This window comes from Otolemur garnettii, unplaced genomic scaffold (assembly GCF_000181295.1).
Source record: "Otolemur garnettii isolate 467f Iridium unplaced genomic scaffold, OtoGar3 scaffold00021, whole genome shotgun sequence".
NCBI classification, from domain to species: Eukaryota; Metazoa; Chordata; class Mammalia; order Primates; family Galagidae; genus Otolemur; species Otolemur garnettii.
The window spans coordinates 6,640,580-6,662,190 of record NW_003852416.1 but is presented as its reverse complement, the minus strand read 5'-3'; the positions used below and the strand labels follow the sequence as shown (position 1 = coordinate 6,662,190).

Below are 21,611 nucleotides of genomic sequence, written 5' to 3'. Positions count from 1 at the left end.
TCCCTGTGGGAAGGATGTCATGAATATAGACTATGAAAGAGTCATGAATATAGAATCCAAAGTTTTAAATAAAATATTAGCAAATAACATTCAGTAATATTTTGAAAGTTTAATAAGCCATGACTAAGTAGTACTTATTTAGGCATTCAGCTATGATTCATTATCAGGGAATCTATAAATATAACTTGTTACATACTATTTACAAAGGCCAATAGGAAATTTAATTTCAGTTAAGATTGGGTACCAAGTAGTGATGTCTACTTTTCTTAGCAGACAATAGCAAATTAAATATTTATTGAATGAATGCCAGTTGACAAAATCCTTCCTATGAATGGATAACCTAGAGGAAGTTGTGCACATTTTAGAATATTAAAAGAAATTTTGAGCTACTGGGGGGAAATAAAACCCTTTCATATAAGGGAAGGTGGATAAAGATTTTTGGTAACATGCTCCATATTACCAAATTTAGTGTTCTATTACAGAAGTATTGAAATAGTTAACAGAAGTTTTTTTTTTTTCATCTGTCTTCTTTTCAGCCTTCTATATCTGTATACAACCTGTGTGTTCTGCTGTCATATTTCAACTATGCAATTAAGACTGATTTATGAAGTGGAATTTTAAGTGGATTATTAAAAGATTTTAAAAGTGATTTTTAAGTACTACAGATACATATTTTTATGGAAAAACACAAGTATTTATAAAAAAACTAATAAATGTGCATTTTTTACTTGCATCATTTTCTATATAACTGATGAAATAAATCAGTCTCTGAATTTCACTTGAGTTTATAGTGTAGTTATGTGGCCCTCCTGGGTACATAGTTCTATGGCGTAGAATTTTTTGATGGAAAATTTGGTTTGAAGGAATAGTAACTCTAATTTTTTGATCTTATGTGTATTGAATGTATGGTTTTTAAATTAATATTTAGTACTTAGTAGCATAGGGTTTAAAAAAAATATGTATTCTAGAGAGTGTATTTTACTCTTTGTTTATTCCTGTGTGGCTTCTCTGGTAGTTTGGGATGGAATTTCTGCAATTTTTATGATGTCAGTAACTGTGGAATTTGCTCTAATTTGTGTAGCCTTGAACTATTTATGAAGTGATAATGACCTAAGTGCTCCAGAAATATATTTTTTCCTTGGGAAGAAATATAAATTGCAGTCAGAAAGATTAATAATATAAAAGACTTTATCATGTAAAAATGAGAATAGACTGTATATAAACAAATTATATTAATTTAGTATTGATCATTTTTATTTATTTATTTTAAAATATTAAAGGGATACAAATGTTTTAGTTTACATTTATCATTTTTGTAATGCTTGAGTCCTGGCTATAGTTGTGTCCATGACCTAAATAGTGTTTATAGTACCCTCCCCTCTACCCTCAGCTGCTTTTCACTGGGTTTTACTTCCCTCTGTGCATGTGTGTACTCACTGATTAGCTCCAAGTTAATACTGAGTACATAAAGTGTTTTTTTTTTTTTTTCCCATTCTTGAGATATTTCACTTAGGAGAATGGTTTCCAGTTCCATCCAGATTATCATAATGGTATTAATTCATTATGAATTTTGATGAGCATGGTTGATTTCACATCTTTGCGATTGTGAATTGTGCTACAATAAACATTCAAGTGCAAGTGTCTTTTTGATAAAATGACTTGTTTTCCTCTGAGTGAATAACCATTAGTGGGATTGCTGGATCGAATGGCTGGTCTGCTTTTAGTTCTTTTAGGGATCTCTATAGTGTTTTCCATAGAGGTTGTACTAACTTTCAGTCCCATCAACAATGTATAAGTGTTCCTTTCTGTCTGCATACACACCAGCATCTATTGTTTTGGGGCTTTTAATAAATACTGCGTTGGATGTACTTCCAGCACTCTGTTGAGTATAGACAGTGACAGTGGGCGTCCTTGTTTTGTTTCGGTTCTTAGGGAGAATGCTTTCAGCTTTTTCCTATTCAGTATGATGGTGGCTATGGGTTTGTTGTCTATTGCATTTATTATTTTGAGATATGTCCTATCTAGGCTTTCGTTTGTGAAGAGTTTTTACCATAAAATGATCCAGTATTTTGTCAAGTGCTTTTTTCTGCATTTATTGAGATGATTGTGCAGTCCTTAATTTTGCCTTTGTTTATGTGGTGAATCACATTTATTGATTTATGTACGTTGAAGAATCTTTACATCCCTGGAATGAAGCCCACTTTGTCCTGATGGATTATTTTATTCATGTGCTATCAAGTTCAGTTTGCTAGTTTACTGAAGATTTTTGCATCTACATTAGTAAGGGATATTGCTGTGTAATTTTATTTTTTGGTTGTTGGTGTTATGTCCCTTCCTGGCTTTGTTGTCAAGGCAATACTGGCTTTTTAGAATGAGTCAGGAGGGATTCCCTTCTTCTCAAGATTAAAGAATAATTTCTGTATTATGGGTACCAGATGTTTTTTATAGGTCTGATAGAATTTGGCTATGAATCCATGTAGTCCAGGGCTTATATTTTTGGGGAGGTTTTTATTACTGATTTGATCTCACTATTATTGGTTTGTTCATGAGTTTTATTTCTTCCTGGTTGAATCTTGAGAGGTTATATTTTTCCCAGAACTTGTTTATTTCTACTATGTATTCTAATTTATGTGTGTAGAGATTTATAAGTATTCATAATGTTTTGTATTTCTGTAGTATCAGTTTTAATGCCCCCTTTCCATTTCTCATTAACCTTATGTGAGTCTTTTCCCTTTTGTTCTTGGTTAATCTTGTAAGAGTTTTGTCAATTTTGTTTATCTTTTCTAAGATCCAACTTTTTTTTTTTTTTGTTAATCCTTTGTGTAGTTTTTTTGTTCACCAATTCATTTAGATTTGCTGTGACTTTCATTATTCCTTTTCTTCTGCTAATTCTGGATTTAGTTTGTTCTTCTTGTAGTTCCTTGAGGTGTGATTTTAAGTTGTTAATTTGTGATCTTTTTGTATTTTTGATGTAAGCATTTATGGCTTTGAATTTTCCTCTAAGGAATACTTCAGCTATGTTCCAAAGATTTTGATAGCTTGTGTCCCCTTTGTCATTAACTTAAGGAATGTACTGATTTTTCATCTTAATTTTATTCTTGACCCAATAATTATTCATCAGTTGTTGCTTAGTTTCTATGATTTGTGTATATTTGAGAGTTTTTCTCATGCCAATTTCTAGTTTTATTCTGCTGTATATGGTATGATGTCAGTTTTTCAACATTTGTTGAGACCTATTGTGTGGTCTAAATTATGATCAGTCTTGGAAAATGTCCCACATGCTACTGAGAAGAATGTGTATTTAGTAGTTCTGGTAAAGATTGTTCTGTAATTGTCTGTTAGGTCCATTTGAGGTAGAGTTTTTTTGAGTCTAGTATTTTTTTATTTTATGCATTTGTGATTTATCAAGTTTTGACAGTGAGGTGTTGTGGTCCCTGGCAATTATGATGGCACTATTTATTCTTTTGCTTAGCTCTAGTAAGAATTGCTTTATGTATCGGGGATCTTCTGTGTTCAACACATGTCTGTTTAGGATATTATGTCTTTTTGTTGGTTAGCTCCCTTTATCATTACATCATGACCCTCTTTGTCTTTATTTACCATTTTTGGCTTAAAGTCAATTTTATCTGATATGAGAATGGCTATACCTCTCCTTTGATTTCCATTTGCATGGGATATTTTTTTCTATCCTTTCACATTGAGTATTGTATTTCTTTGTGATTTGGATGTTTCCTAGAAACAGCAGATCAGTGGAATGTGCTTTTTCATTGATTTAGCCAGCGTCTGTCTGTCTGTCTTTCTTTCTTTTTCTTTTTTTTTAATTAAATCATAGCTGTGTACATTAATGCAATCATGGGGTACAATGTGCTGGTTTTATATACAATTTGAAATGTTTTCATCAAACTGGTTAACATAGCCTTCACGGCATTTTCTTAGTTATTGTGTTAAGACATTTATATTCTTTTAAGAAGAACAGTCACTCCACTCACAGTGATGAATAGTGTGGATATGTTCATCCTGTTTTGTAGCCCTTTATTACTTTGTCTTGCCTCTTGTTAGATGGTTTTATAGGAGTTGTGTGTTCTAAGATTTTTTTTTTAAAAAGGTGAGTTTACACTGGTAGGTATCTGTTGTACTCATTTGCTTATAATGCTGTTTTGAGAATTTCATGCAGAGCAGGTCTGGTCATGGCAAATTCCTACCGTGACTGCTGGCCTGGAAGGGACTTAACTTCTCTGTCTATTACAAAACTTAATTTTGTAGGATATAGAATTCTAGGCTGGAAGTTGTTCAGTTTAAGTAAATTGAAGATGGGGCCACAACCCTTCCGAGCCTTAAGGTTTCTGCTGAGAAGTCTGCAGAAGCCTGATGGGTTTCCTGTGTAGGTTATTTGATGATTTTGTCATTCTGCTTGCAGCATTTTCACCTTCATTTTGACTTTGGCCAGGTTGATTGCTATGTGTCTTAGTGATGATCTATTTGCTATGAATTTCCTGGCTTTTGATCTTGTATCTGTATATCTGAATTTCTGGTGATATCTGGGAAGTTTTCCTCAATGATTTTCTTAATTAGGTTTTCCATGCTTTTAGCTCTTTCTTCTTCACCCTCAGGGATCCTATAATTCAAATGTTATTCAATTCACATACTGATTACTTAGACTGTTTTATGTTCTTCAGAACCTCTAAGGATGACTGAGTTATCTTGAGGGCATTGTCCTCAAGCTCTGAGATTCTTTCTTCTCCTTGGTTTAGCTTGTGGTTAAACTTTCAACTGCAGTTTGAAATTCCCAGAATGACTTTACCATTTCTTTAAGTTCTATTGTATTTTTCTTCATGTTGTTTAACTCTTTAATTTTCCATTATTTTCATTTTTCCTCTCAGCTTCTTTTTGTTGGTTTTTATCGTCAATTCCAATGATCTTATTTGTTGTCCATATTCTGAATTCCATATCTGTTATTGGGTGAAATCCATTACCATAGCTACATTGTGTTCACCAGGGGTCTCAATAGTTTTGTTTTCCCATGTTGGCAGGATCCCTTTGCTGGTTTCTTCTAATCTGGCTCCCCTTCTTTCAGTTTTGGGTAAATAGGAATACAGGGCACCTATTCTTCTTTACTGGGGACTCTCTCAAACCAAATCAAGGAGTGGTGGCTTCTCATGCCTGAGGTTCTTAAGTGGAATGTTGGACCTCAGGAAGGTTCTGCTGGCCTAGTGATAGTTGTGGGGACTTAGTATTGGAGTCTTGGGTCCATGTACAACTCTGGAGCCTCTGATATGCAACTGCAGGTCTTGCAGGTGCCCTGGAGCTATAATGGTTAAGTGAGAGCTTCGCACTTTCAGTGGGGATTTTGGTGTCAGACTTGCCCATATGTGGCGATGTGCCACCAGCATGAGGACTGCTGATGCCCAATTGCATAGGGAGGGCTTTTTCAGCAGCTCAGGTTTCATGTTGGCAGGCTGGTCCTGCTGGTCAGTTGTGGTTTTCCCTCTACATCTAGGTAGTCACCCCAGGCTTCCCAAGTCTTCCCTGTGGTGTCTGAGGCTCTGCCTCTGTTCAGTTTCCTTGTTGGGGAGGAGGTGTGTTCAGTCAGAGTCACAAGGCTCAACACAGTGGAGCATCTATTTTCATCCCAGCCTGGTGTGAGTGAGGCTAAGGTTATGCTCGATGGCTGGGTTCTGAGCAGACCTGGCTCCATGCTCTGGAACATTCAGGATGTTGTCATTTGCAGAAGCCTGGGTTGGCAGGCACTACATCTCTGCTGCTGGTAGAATGTTTCTGCTACAGTTTAATGGATCAGCATTCGGTATAGTTATAAAATAGAATGCTCTATCATGGTTAAAATTAACACATAGTATCATATATAGCTATGCATTTAAATGAGTTGTTGAATTGGCATTTCTTCAAATAAGATATACAAATGTTCAATAAGCACATGAAAACATGCTCAACACAACTAATCATTAGGAACATGTAAATGAAAACCACGATAAGAAAATACTTCTCACCCATTATGATGGCTATTGTCAAAAAACAAAAAATAGCAAGTATTGTCAAGGATGTGGAGAAATCGGCGGAGCCTTGTGTATTGTTGGTAGCAATGTACAGTGTTGAAGCAGTATGGTAGTTCCTCCAAAATTTAACATAGAATTATAATGTGATTCAACAATATCATTTTTGTATATATACCCAAATGAACTGAAGGCAGAGACAAGAGCAAATATTTGTGTACCCTCATTCATAGAAGCATTATTCAAAATGGACAAAAGTTAGTAGGAAGCCACATGTCTATCAACAGATGAATATTTAAACAAAATTGGTACACACACAGTGAAATTATTTGACCATAAAAGGAAGGACATTATGACACATTAGATAGCATGAATAAATCTTGTGAACTTTGAATTATAACAAGGGAAATAATCATATACTGTATGATTCCATTTATATGAGGTATTTAGAGTAGTCACATTTATAAGGTAGAAGGTAGAGTGATTCTTACTAGGGTTGGTGAAGAACAGAATGGAAAGTTATTGTTTAATGGTCAAGATGCAGGTAGTTCTGGAGCTGGATGATAGTGATGGTTGCACCAATATGTGAATGTATTTAATGTCACTTAAAAATGGTTGGGATGGTAAAAAACAAAACAAAACACCACCACAACCAAAAATGAACAAAAAACTGGGTTGAACAAAATAAGCAGGTTGCAGAAGGATCCATATAGTATGATACCGTTTAAAATAGTGTAAAGTTTTACAGCTTATATAAAAAACCATCATAAGCAAAGAAACATTCAAGGGCAAACATGAGACAGTGGTTGCTTCTAAAGAAGGAAGAAATAAAGACACTTGGATTGGGAAGGGGAGTACTCAAGGAATTTCAATCATATCTGTAAAGTTTTCTTTCTTTAAAAAACAGTAGGAAGAATGGTAAAATATTTGATTTGACAAATCTGCTAACAGTCCATATGCATTTCTAATGCCATCCTTTAGACCATTCCATGTGCTGAAAAACAATTTCATGTTTCTTTGAAAATAGATTGGTTTAGAGAATTAGAAGAAATCTTCAAAAAGCTTACTTTTTAGTATATGCTTGTTTTTATTTTCTCAGCTCCTTTTCTTGACTTACCTGAGTATTTTTTATGTTTTTTTCCTGAGTATTTTTTGTAGTTCTCATCTTGAAAATGTGCCTTTCTTCCCTCTTTGTGGCTAGTTTGTTTTGGATGCTGGTTCATTTATCTGTTAGCCATAGAAAGACTCAGGTTATTAGATCACTATCTTTTCTAGACTCCAGAGGTCCCAAGTGATGTGGAAGATTCTTCCTCTTTGGGTATTAGTTTTTGGAAGTCCTAACTCTCTATTCTGTTTAATTTCCTTATGTATTTGATTTTCTGTAATTGTATTGTTGAAGTAATAGAATCAATGCACAGTTTATTAATGAGTGGCCATGTGTGTGTGTTGGGTAGTATGTGCCTTGGGATTGGGTGGAATGATTGACATTTCTATCTACCTTAACTCATTAGGTAACTCTAAAATGTCCATCTCTTTTTTTCAAAGCCTATGCTCTTTACAGGTTACCTCTCCTCTTCTCTCTAAGTAGGAATAATCTTTCATAATCCTACTACTATACTTTTATAATATAAAAAATGTATAATATTAAATTATAGAAAAATAAAGGTAATAAAATGGATCTGGCACAGTTGCTTAACTTCCTGTAAGTCTTACTCTTGACTTCTAACATAGAGTGATACTTTCTCATTGAACTTCACTAGGCTCTTATAAAGACCATTTGAAGTTATATAGCCCCAAGCACTTTGGAAGTTTTATAGTACTACCCACATGTAATACATATTTATTAAATGAACTCTAACATGTAAAATTGGGAGCCTGTTAATCTGCATGAATAGGCCTCTGAAATAGAACTTCCTAAAATGTGATCTTCACAGCACTGACTCGGGGTGTTAATAAAAAATAAGAGAAAAGTGCTTCTATGGGCAAAACATTGGTAAAACATTGGGTTAAATAAAGTTAAATTGGGTTTCTGTACCATTGTATTCTCTCTTTTTTAAGAGTTTTTGAAAGACAAGTATACTTTGTGAACTAAAGGGAGAGGTCATCCTTATTAAGAAATACCCTTTTGGGGGAGGGATTTATGTTCCATATACTTTGGGAAATATAAGCCAAGATGTATTTTATTGTTGTTAGTCTTTGAGCTTCACTTTTTAAACTATCATTTCAGATTTTATAATTCCTTTTATCTTTCCTACTAAGAATATTGAATTAAAACCAAATTTATCTTATTGTCAGTGTTATAAACATGATTACTTAAACAGGAATACAAGTAATTTGTTAAAGTTTTAACTTTTACAATAAAATTTATTTTATTGTTCCATAAAAGCTTCTATACTACCTAAAAGAATTACTTTGTTTTTAAAAATCTTGTTATACTCATGAACTTCTATTAAATAACAAGGCTTGTTTTGAGATACGACATGTCTATGAAGATGAAATCTAAAACACAGTCCTGTGAGGGTCCCTACTCACTGAATGTTGAATTATTTGATGTCTCAAAGTCTATGTTAGTATATATGTCAACTTTGAGGTTATATTGAAATGAAATACATTTTCTTAACCATTTTCCTTTCCATAGTTTTTATGTAGTCACAGATTATGTTATTACTTTTTTATCTAGGTTTTGCAATTGAAATCATTCCTCTCTACAGACAAAAAGATTTTCTTTTGAAATATCAAATCATTAATGCCATTTAAATGTTTTATTCTGATGATTCTATTTTTCAATATTCTTTCAGCAAATACACTATGTACCATTTATTAGACTTTTGTATGCATGCTGTAATATTTGATGTAGTATTTAACATTTTAGTAGGTATGTCCTATGTTGAAATACAGTTTTTCTATCTGAATCTTGGTGTATTTAGTGAAAAGATATGTTGTTGAAATTATATAAATAATTCCAATATAAAGTACACCAATATCATTCTCATACACTTAAAATTATTTGTGAACATTATAAGCAAGAGTTATTTTTATTTAAAGAATAATGCTAGTTGAATAATGAAACTAAATTACGAGTTTTGGAAATTAATGAAAGGCATTCTTTTCTTCCTTATTATTGTTATTTGCTTTTTGTAGTTTTTGGCCGGGACTGGGTTTGAACCTGCCACCTCTGGTATATAGGGCCGGTGCCCTACTCCTTTGAGCCACAGGCGCCACCCCTTTTTCTTCCTTATTTTAAATATTATAACTTTAATTTGACCAATTATTATTTACAGTGTTTGTCTTAGTTTATTCTTTTATATGCATTTCATTTATTGTTTTTCTGTTTTCTTGTTTCTAGCTTGTGATGAATGGAAAATATTACCAAAACCAAATCTTCACAGAGATGTCAACAGATTTGGACACTCTGCAGTAGTCATTAATGGGTAAAAGAAGTACATTTCCAATTATAATCTGCTTATTCTGGTATTCTCTTTGAAAGTGATCATTAGTACATAATGGCATGGACTTTATATATCTCTGCTATACCATGGAATATACTTTGGTTTGTTAGTCATTTTCCTCATTCCTTTTTGTTTAATGTATTTAAGAGGTAGGGTGTAGTCAGGGAAAATGTGCTGAGATAAAACTACAGATACCCTTTTATGTCATCCTACCTTCTTTCCCTTTCCAGAATTCAGATAAGGAAAAACTTTTCTTTTAAAAAGATCAAGTTGAAATGATTGGCTGGTTTAATATTTCTATCAAGGAGAATAAGGAAAGTGAGAAGAATTAAGATTCTCATTTTGGTTCTGTAACAAAATATATGTATGATTTTCGATAAGTCTCTTAATCTCTCTGGACTTTAATATTCTTATATCCATTGGAAAATTGGACTTGAACTTTAAGTTACCTTCCTCCTTAATATAATTTTTATGTTTTTGTAGCAAAAATTTGGTAATTTGGATGCAAATGACAGTAAACAATATGCTGCTCATTCATTAGGTGAAAATTTGCAATTCAGAATGATCTTTTACTACCTTATTCTAATTATGTAAAAATTCCCCGCTGTTATCACAAAGTGACATAATCATAATGAAACTGTGTAACTGATACCAATTGGCTGTCAAAATATAATATTAAATTCAATGTCAATGAATCTTCTCCATTTGGTTGATTTTCATTTTACTTATTTAAATGATACAAGACATTCTTGAGGCTTTTTATGAGCTTTTATAATAAAATAATAATATTATATTAATAATATTTCTAGGAATAAAAATTATACTGTTTTGAAGTTGTCTCAAACTTCTTTGGCACTGGTTAGTGTTAATTTAGTATTTTCTAGGTGTCTCTTTCCAAATTGAAATTTTGAAAATATTTTTGATTATTTTACTTTGGGTCTTCTTCTTTTGAAAAAGTAAAATACTATAAGAACTCTATGTCTAATTTCTAAATTCCATGTCTATATACAAAAATTATGATTCTAGATAATAATTCTAAAGATTTTATTATCAATTTGTAGCTATTATCTATTTCCTAAAAATTTGTTTCTTTTCTTATTAAAACAGTATTTTCCTAGTCAAAGGAATGTTGTATGTAATCCTTGTAACTTTTTCTTTCTTACATTAGCAATAAGGTAGATATTTTGAAGATATGTTTTCTTAATACAATTAAAAGTTAAAGAATATTTCACATTTTATCTGTAAAATTGCCAAGAAATCTTATAAGAATTCATTTGATGTTTTTACATTGCATTATATGTTAGAAATATGATTTTATTGTTATTTATTTATTATCTTTTTAAAATTAAATCATAGCTATGTACATTAATGCAATCGTGGGGTACAGTGTGTTTGTTTCATATACAACTTGAAATGTTTTTATCAAACTGGTTAACATAGCCTTCATGGCATTTTCTTAGTTATTGTGTTCAGAAATTTATATTCTATACCTAGTAGATTTCACATGTACCTTTGTATGATGCACTGTAGGTGTGGTCCCACCAATTACTCTCCCTCCATCAATTCTCCCCCCTCCCCACCCCTCCCTCTCCTTTCTGGGCTATAACTGGATTATAGCTTTCATAAAGCTATAAATTTGTTTCATAGTAAGACTGAGTACATTGGATACTTTTTCTTCTATTCTTGAGATACTTTGCTAAGAATATGTTCCAGCTCCATCCATGTAAATATGTAAGAGGTAAAGTCTCCATCTTTCTATAAGGCTGCATAATATTCCATGGTGTACATATACCATAATTTATTGATCCAGTCATGGGTTATTGGACACTTGGGCTTCTTCCATGACTTAGCAATTATGAATTGGGCTGCAATAAACATTCTGGTACATATATCTTTGTTATAATGTGATTTTTGGTCTTCTGGATATATACCTAGTAAAGGAATTGTAGGATCGACTGGCAGGTCTATTTTTAGATCACTAAGTGATCTCCAAACATCTTTCCAATAGGAATATTAGTTTGCATTCCCACCAGCAGTGTAGGAGTGTTCCCTTTTCTCCACATTTCTGGTTTTGGGATTTTGTGATGTGGGCTAATCTTACTGGGGTTAGATGATATCTCAAAGTACTTTTGATTTGCATTTCTCTGATGATTAAGGATGATGAGCGTTTTTTCATGTGTCTGTGGACTGTGCACCTGTCTTCTTCAGAGAAGTTTCTCTTCAAGTCCTTTGCCCACCCTGAGATGGGATCACTTGTTCTTTTCTTGCTATACGTTTGAGTTCTCTGTGGATTCTAATTATTAAACTTTTGTCAGAGACATAACCTGCAAATATCTTCTCCCATTCTGAGGGCTGTCTGCTTGCTTTACTTAATTGTGTTCTTTGCTGTGCAGAAGATTTTTAGTTTGATCAGGTCCCAGTAGTGTATTGTTGGTGTTGCTTCAAATGCTGGGGCGGCGGCCGGGGGGTGTCCTTATAAAATATTCGCCCAGGCTGATTTCTTCAAGAGTTTTCCCTGCACTTTCTTCTAGTATTTTTATAGTTTCATGTCTTAAGTTTAAATCTTTAATCCAGTGAGAGTCTATCTTAGTTAATGGTGAGAGGTGTTGGTCCAGTTTCAGTCTTCTACAGGTCGCCAGCCAGTTCACCCAGCACCATTTGTTAAATAGGGAATCTTTCCCCCACTCAATGTTTTTAATTGGCTTGTCAAAGATCAGATAATGGTAAGTAGCTGGGTCCATCTGTTGGCTCTCTATCCTGTCCCATACATCTACCTCTCTGTTTTGTGCCAGTACCATGCTATTTGGATCATTATTGATTTATAGTATAATCTGAGGTCCAGTAGCGTAATTCCTCCTGCTTTGTTTTTATTTCCGAGTAATGTCTTGGCTATTTGAGGTTTTTTCTGATTTCATATAAAATGAAGTATTATTTTTTCAAGATCTTTAAAGTATGATAGTGGAGCTTTAATAGGGATTACATTTAAAATTGTATATTGCTTTGGGTAGTATGGACATTTTAACAATGTTGATTCTTCCCAGCCATGAACATGGAATGTTTTTCCATTTGTTAGCATCTTCAGCTATGACCAGGGATTCTACTACAAAACTCTTAGAAGTCATCAAGGAATACAGCAGCATCTCAGGTTACAAAATCAACATTCATAAATCTGTAGTCTATATATATACCAACAATAGTCAAGTTGAAAGAACGATCAAGGACTCTATTCCATTCATAGTAGTGCCAAAGAAGATGAAATATTTGGGAGTTTACCTAACAAAGGGCATGAACAATCTCTATAAAGAGAACTAGGAAACTCTAAGAAAAGAAATATGATTTTAAAGAACAGTGCTGACCCACATTTAAAAATAATATAAATATATATTTAAATCTACATTTTAAAAATTAAATCATTACACTGAAACTTTCAATTTAAGGTTCTTGTTTGTTTTCCATAGGTCCATGTATATATTTGGGGGATTTTCTAGTGTTCTCCTTAGTGATATACTTGTATACAAGCCTCCAAATTGCAAGGCTTTCAGAGATGAAGAACTTTGTAAAAATGCTGGCCCCGGGATAAAATGTGTTTGGAATAAAAATCACTGTGAATCTTGGGAATCAGGAAATACTAATAATATTCTTAGAGCAAAGTGCCCTCCTAAAATAGGTAAGTTTCTTTCCTCTTTCTGGTGGCAAAATTTCTCTATTACAGAAATCGAAATATAAAATAGAGTGATAAGGGATTAATTCTGTAAGGTTTTCTTTTGGAAGTATAGTAATACATTTTTCTCAGCAAAGTAAGCATCATTCCTTTCCCTTTTTAAAGTGTGTAAATTTAAAATGGCTGTAGGATCTTTGTGAGTCGAATAATTAAGACAGAGTGGTAAAAGGCATCTAAAAGCCTGTAAACACAATTAAGCTTCAAATTGACTTCATTTTGAAGAATTTGTTCAGAAAGTCATTTTTGTTGGGTTACAAAAGTTTTGTAGTGTTTCTTAAATAAATAGATATTTATAAAAGTGCTTTGTTTTTATAAACAAAGAAATGTAACCTTTTTTTTCATCCTGATATATTCTATGTCCCATTTGCATCATAGCCACTTCTGATGACAGATGTTACAGATACGCAGACTGTGCCAGCTGTACTGCCAATACAAATGGGTGCCAATGGTGTGATGACAAGAAATGCATTTCGGCAAATAGTAACTGCAGTATGGTTAGTATTTATGGGTTAATAGTGACGTAGTTAGCATGGCTGCTTTGTAATCATTAGCTTGCCGTTTAACAGCAGTATATGAAAAATTACTTTATACATTAAGACATGTAGAAGATATGTAGGGAATCATTTACTTCTTGGTAAATTTAAAAGTCAGACTATAGTTTTTGCTCAAATTTGTTAGTTTATATTCCATTTTGAATCTAGTAACTTTTAAATCTTTTCATGAATGAGATTGGGAAAATGTTTCTTGTTTGAAACTGATTTTTTAAAAAAGACTGTAACTATACACATTATATCCTGTGCTGGTAGCAACATAGGTATTAAAATAATTTTCACTGCACTCCAGTCAGACCCACATTAATGGTGTGATCTAGTGTTTATTTATGTACTTTGTATGTAAGTTTAACCTGAAGATAGTGGTAGTTTCCCTTTTAATCATCTTTAGATTAGTAATTGTAAACTGGAGACAGTTTTGTTCCACAGGGGACATTTCGCAATGTATGGAGATATTTTTTTTTGGTCACAACTGTGGGGCTGCTGCTCGCATCTAGTAAGTAGAGGCAAGGACACTGCTAAACTGTCTACAATGCATGGAACAGTCTTCCCACAACCAATAATATTTTGGTTCAAAATGTCAATAGCACTGACATTCTACTTTATTTATTTATTTATTTATTTGCAGCTTTTTATGTTTTTTTGGCCGGGGCTGGGTTTGAACCTGCCACCTCTGGTATATGGGGCCGGTGCCCTACTCCTTTGAGCCCCGGGTGCCGCCTGGCATTCTACTTTAGATGAAGAAAAATTATAAAATTGATATTTATGGTAGATTAAAGTGAACTAGGAGCATCAAAATTTTAAGTGAGTGGCATCAAGACATCCCATATTTTTTAGATGTCAACAAATTGAAAGGAAAATTTAAAAAATAGTATTTAGTAGCATTAAACATTTTCTTATGGGATTATAGCTTAATTAAAACTAAATGTGCATATAGATTTTTAAATATAATTTACATTATTTTTTCTTATGAAATTTTATTAATTAATAAAAGTTTTATAAGACAGTAGCCAGAGGTAAAATGTAAAGAGGAGAGAATTTGAAACTAAGTTCGAATTTTGATTGTATCATATACATTTTTTTCTAGTAATTAATAATATTTAAATTTAAATTCTAATCTAAAATAATACTCAAAATGTAAAATAGAGGCAAATTTGCAGTGTTAACTAATCAGACTGAACTCTTTCATGCATACTTTGTTAGTATATACTTTTCAATGATATAAGTTGCTTTAATAATGAGATATACTTAAATTTTATGATTTTTAACATTAATATAACATGACCATGCTTTGAAAATGTAAATTACACTTTTAGGTTACATTAATATTCATTTAATGGGAATTATTTAGTGCAAATGTGAGTTAAACAAAATAATACATGGGAATCGAGGACTTGTATTAGAGTTCTTTAGAGAAACAGAACCAGTAGGCTCATGTGTGTATATAAATGTGTATGTACATATATATATATACACACACACACAAATATATCATCTTATATAAATTAATTTATTATAAGGAATTGGCTCATCTGTTATGAAGACTGAATAGTCCCATGAGCCTCCATCTTCAAACTGCAGTCCCAGTAGGAAAGCTAGCTGTTGATGTAAATTCTACTGTAAGTATGGGGTCTGAAAATGGAGAGCACAGATGGTGTAGGTCTAAGTGCAAGGTCAAGAAAAGACAGATGTCTCAGCTCAAGCAGTCAAGCAGGGAGAGGAAATTCTTTCTTCCTCTACTTTTTGTTCTTTGAGGGCTTCAATGGATTGGGTGATGCCCATGAACAATGGAGGCATTCTGCTTTACTCAGTTTACTATTTCAAATGCTAATTTCATACTGAAATACTGTGACAGATTCACCCAGAAATAAGGCTTCATCAAATATCTGGGTACGTGTCCCAGTAAAGTTGTTACATAAAATTAACTTTCACAAATCCACTCCCAGTCCACTTGGCACTTGTATCTCCAGAAACCATACTTAATCTACAAGTAAAGATGATAACAATGTGATAATTCTACTTGATACATCTTTCCTCTGTACAACTGAAAATAAACCAGTCCTTGCCCCCCCCCAAAATAGGTAAAAGTCTTTGAGTAATGTTACTCCTCTCCTTGCTATTTCCTAATTTAAATACTATGATACAAAATTAGCAATACTTAAATCCTCATGTAAAGTCAGTACTTCTTATGTTTCATGATGAGAGAATAAGAGGAAAGAAAGCACTATTTCTCCTCTCTCTCTCTTACTCTCCCTCTCTCTCTCTCACACACACACATAAACACACACACACACACACACACACACACACACACTAATGTATTCATGTGGAAACGAAGAGGAAATATCCCTGACAATTACAGTCCTTCTTTCTGTAACTGGTCCTTTGGTTGTAGCTAGTATTTATAACTACTTTCATACTCTAACCATTCTATATTCCCTTTACCTTCAGCAAGCACAGTAGCTGCTTTTGGTTCTTTATCTGGTGGGATTACTCAGATCTTCCTTCTGGAAGGAAGGATCTAGAACCTTAGTAGTCCTGCCTGCATTGGGTTGTTGTAGTTTTCCATTGATCTTAATTACAGAGGATGATACTCCCACGAGCTCTAAGACAGCTCTTGTATTCCAGACATTCTCTTCCTTACCTCTCTTGTGGAGTAGCAGTTAAATTTCTCTGTTATTGTCACCAAACTACACATTAACTTTTTTCTTTTCTTGTTGATTTAGAGGCATAAGGAGACCAAAGTGGCCAGATGACAATTTAAACAGCCAGTTGAATGGAATCAGTCTTGTGATTCCTGCTAAAAGCATTCCTCTCTCTAGAACTAAAACTTTTAGGCCAGTAGAGAATATGGTCACAGAATCAGGAAGGAAAATTTTCCTAGTGGGTCACTAGGGGTAACAGTGAGTGGTGTCAGCTCCATTCCCATCTCTTCATTCCTGGACCTATAGTGCTGGCTGTGAGAGAAAGAACACTCTATACTGAGTGCTGATTCAGGACATATTCACCCAGCCCCTGCAAGGTATTGTCATAGAGCTGGTACTGTAACTGAATCTTCAAAAGATTATTCCACTATTTTATCAAAACAACTTATTTAGGATTTTGGGAACCAGGAAAAAACCAGTAACCATGGGTCCTTCATTGCACTTTACTGAGTCTGAAGTTAGTTTCTTAATCAGAGTCAATGCTGTGTTGAATACCACAGTGGTGGATAATGCAAGTTCACTGATGATATTTTCGACAGAAATATTGCATGCAGGGAAGGCAAATCTGTATCCAGAATAAGTGTCTATTTCAGTAAGAATGAAATATACCAGATCAATAGCTGCTTATCTGTTATAAAGGATGTGTTAATTGCCCCATGAAATCATATCTGATATAGAGGTTGTTATTGGAGTCACCTGATTAAGCTTAGTGTAATTCATTGCCACTCTCCAAGATTCATTTGTCTTCTGCACAGAATAAATAGACAAATGGAAAGGGAATGTGGTGGGAATCACCACTTCTACATCTTTCAGGTCCTTGGTTATGGTACTAATCTTTGCATTCCCACTAGGAATATAGTATTACTTTTGGTTTACCATTTTCCTAGCTGGAAGTAGTTCTAGTGGCTTCTACTTGGCCTTCCCTTTCTTAATAGCCCTCACTCCGTAAGTCAGGGAACCATGTAGGGGAATATAGATATTGAATATATCTATATTCCTATTTTGTGTTTTATAGCTAGGGGAATGACCACAGGACAGGTTCAGAACCCAGTTTACCCATTGTGAGATGAACCTGAACTAAAACTCTATCCATCACCTGACTGCCATAAACCTCTGACCTGTGGACCACAGTGATGGTTTGGGTTTTCTGAAATTAGTGTCAGTTTAGGGCCAACGTCTAGTACTCATTATTTCCTTTGCCCCAATGCACAGTTACTCTGGTAAAGGCTGTAGATCTCTTTGGGAAAGGTTGGAAGAAAGAACAGAATAAATGTCTGGCAATTTACCGAGGTCTTTCTTCATAGTAATCCAACATTTCTCTTCATTCTAAGGATTCTGGGGTCTATAAACTGGCTTATTTCTGGGAATTAATTAAGGAGATGTTACTCTCTGTATTTAAGATTCAGGTTAGACTCTTTGTACGTGACCTAGAACTTTTAGGCTCATACAGATCATTATGCTTTCTGTATATTTCATTTCTAGAAACATGATGATCTACTAGTAAATGCCATAGGTCTAAGTAGGTCAGACTATTGTGATTGTTGCTTTAACTTTGCTCTCCATCACAATAACCATGCCTACCTCGCCTTTGGTAGTTGAGTGCTGCTACTTTTCTCCTGCTGCTCTGGGATCTTGTTATACCACTGCACTTATATGTCCTAACTCAATAGCTGCATTTCCCACTGGAAGCCTGGCACTGGCTTTCAGAGAAGAGTGATGGACTCTTCAAGGATGCCAGGACTCCCCCTTCGAAATTTATTTCTCATGGTGTTGGTGAAAGTTATGTCTTCTGTATCCTCTTAGTGAGGGTGAGTAGTCTTAATGGAAAAATACACTCCAACATTCCAATCTCCTAAGCCTTTAAACCTCTTCTTTTACATTAAATAAAGACAGATCCAGCTTTTGTAATTCACTCATTGTGGCCCATCTTTGTGGTCCACATTTTAACCAACCAACCAAGCTATTGGAGTGCTTTCTAATTCCCCAAACTATAACAGTAAAAGCAAAATTTCTTTTTAGTAATCCCATATCAATAAGTTTTGCCTGATTTAACTTTAAGTTCCTTGCTTATCCCTCTCACTTAGTATCCATTCCCAGACATGTTCCCTGGATTTCTCTGTTTACATTAAAAAACTTAAGTAGTTCCTTTAGAGTGTGATGCATCTCTTCATGGGTCATACTTTGTACCTCACTTTTAGAGGCATGCTGGGACTTTGGTCTAGTTATATGTCTACAAGCAAAGAGTGGTGGAGAGCGTGGGTCTGAAGGAGAACCATCATTGTCCTGCATGACGAGTGCCTCAGAAGAGACCATTACAGTTTCCTCAGGCAGTACAGAGTTGATCTTCTCATATGGAGGTAGAAAGGCTAATAACACTGGTTGTGAGGAGGGTGCTACCTATTGGAGTAGGTAGAACATGTCTCCTGGGGACTATAAAGGCTACTTCTACTGGGATGGGGAAGCCTCTTCTACTGGCAAAGACTCATTAGAATTGAGGGGCTCAATTTCAACAGCTTTACAGGATCTTCCCACACAACTTTGTCTCAACTTACAGAATCCCATTCTTTCCTAATTCATACCTTCAATTAACAGTAGACATCTTTTGAGCCTGGGAGTTCAACTTGTGTTATTCAGCCAGTGGCAGTTCATATTCTGTGTTTGATCTCAGTCTGCAGCTATTGGCACATATAGATGCCTCAGGACATTTGTGCAGAGGTTGAGCTGATGATTTCAATCCCTGAATTCATCATTTCTTTTACCACTTTATCTAGTGACATTAGAAGGAAACAACCAACCTCATATTAGTTTTCTAAAAATGTTTGAAAGTATCATATTATATACACAGCCACCTGTATCCTGTACATGGATGACTAGGTATATCTGATGGAGATAGTACATATCTACTATCAGTTCATGCTATAGCTTATCAAAATTCTCTTTCTGTTGGAGAAAGAAATTTAGGTGGGTTTTTTTTTTTTTTTTAAGAGACAGAGTCTCACTTTATTGCCCTTATTAGAGTGCTGTGGCATCACAGCTCACAGCAACCTCCAACTTCTGGGTTTATGCGATTCTCATAACGTGGATAGTAACGTGGATAGTCTTGTGTGAGATTGTGTAAGTGAGCAGATAGTACTCACTTGTGATTTAGAATTTTATGTAATGTGCCTATTAGATAGTTTTATCAGTATGTCTGGTGATTAAGCTAAACAAAATGCTAATAGATATAGAAGATCTATGGGATTTTAGTCTAAACTATGTGCATCGATACCTTATTTTGTTATTTAGCCATGTTTGCTAGACCTTGCATATTGAGTGCTCTAACAGGTCAAATAACCTGCATCAGTCTTACAGATTTTCATTTTAAATTTACCTCTTGGTATATTCTAGTGACGATCACTAGAGTAGTGGTTGCTCTTCTTAGATTGTTTAATACTGTGTATTTTTCATTAGGCCAAGAATGCCCATTATGTTTAGAGTTAACAGTTGACTTTCTTTTACCATTGATTAACTTGGTTCTTTGTGTGATTGAAACATAATTTCAACTATTGTACTTGTTCAGTATCAATAAATGACTGTATTATTCTAATGCAGAGCAGTAGAGTTATTTGGAAGGGATTATCATGTTGCCATTGTTATTCTAAAGACCAACCATAAATATGGGCAACTAACCTATTAATTAGGTGATCAGAGGTGATTTGACTTGGATAAATCTGTGTAGTTCATTGAAAGTGCATTTTTCACTATTTCAGTACTGGTAGACTTAGCTTGAAAACCTGCCAAAGCATTTCCTTGGTATTCAATTAACTCTTGTTCTGCTTGATGTTGGGTTTTATATGGATGTAGTCTGATCAGTTAGTAGTCTGGGATTGGCCAAAGCTCATGAAGTTGCCCATGACAAACTTACCAGTTGTAAAGATGATAAGATGTTAGTTATCATGAAGTTGCCCGTGTTGATAAGATGTTATTCTAAGACGAAACTATTTTCCTTTCTCTTATTGCAACATGGTTAACCATTCTCTTGTCATTTTTACAGGTTACTTTAGTTACCTGATAATTCAAGTTAATTTATTTTTCAGTGAGCTGGTAAATGTTTGGAACTATACTCTAATGATCATATAGAACAATGCTAAGATTTATATGCTATGTGAAAACAAAATGCTATGATTCAGAAAAAAACAATAAAAATGTTTATGTGTTCCTAATGAAAATGTGGGGGTCAAAAAAGAGTCACAATGTAATTTGGAATGTACAAAAATTTATCTTTTGTGATTTTCTTTTTTTTTTTTAAGGAAGGATAAAGAGAAAATTTTATCTATATACTTTTTATCTGTTACCTGATAGTAAATGTAATTTGCTCTAAAGAAATTAAACCTTTGGAATGGAGTTGACTGCAATGTATTTTATAAGGGAAGCATAGTAGTATATAAACAAATATTTGGTAGCTGATATTCAGCATATCCAAGAAGATGTGAATTGCTTCAGCAAATTTTATATGTGCATTAGTTATAACTTTATTTTAACTTTTAGCCTTATTGAGTGAAAGTAAATATCAACTCTTTTACATTAGAAAGCCTGAGACAAATATACGTGGAGACAGAAAATAAAAAGATTGAAGTGGGGTTGAGGGTATAACATTAAGTCCTTTGTATTTTTTTTTTCTGACAAAATAGAGACATAGGAAGAATTGAGCCAAAAATTTTAGTATCTGATTTTCAGGAGGTAGATTTTTCCCAAAGGTATTGACAATATTGTGAATTATCTGAACCTGGGTATATGAACTACCACCACCAAGTCGCAGTCATGACTAAAGAATTACCATCAAAATTCATATATGCTCAATTTTTTTTCTTTCTTTACCTTTAACCTTTCAATGTCAGAATTAGTTGAAATGTGATTACATTATTTAGTAGATTTGGAAAAAAAATGTAACTTTTGCAGGTTCAGTGTCAGTGGAAATAAAGTTAGTTTGAGTTATTGTAAAAATAATTTATCTTTTAAGATTGTATTGGATTTTGATAAATATCTCCTTAATTTTTATAATTTATACATTATTCCCAAGGGTTTCCATGATAGTATTATTAAGACTAAAATCATTGGCTCAGTACCTATAGCTCAACCGGCTAAGGCACCAGCCACATACACCTAAGGTGGCGGGTTCGAATCCCCAGCCCGGACCC

The 21,611-nt window shown here is 33.9% G+C and overlaps 1 protein-coding gene across 1 annotated transcript in view; it reads left to right on the top strand.

The window, feature by feature from the left end:
- ATRNL1 (attractin like 1) overlaps window positions 1–21,611 on the top strand; it is a 701,118-nt gene that overhangs the window by 144,246 nt on the left and 535,261 nt on the right. The window contains exons 11-13 of the mRNA XM_003787143.1: window positions 9,355–9,439; window positions 12,916–13,124; window positions 13,554–13,672. Of these exons, the coding sequence (XP_003787191.1) occupies window positions 9,355–9,439; window positions 12,916–13,124; window positions 13,554–13,672 (413 nt within the window). The remainder of the gene's footprint in view (window positions 1–9,354; window positions 9,440–12,915; window positions 13,125–13,553; window positions 13,673–21,611) is intronic.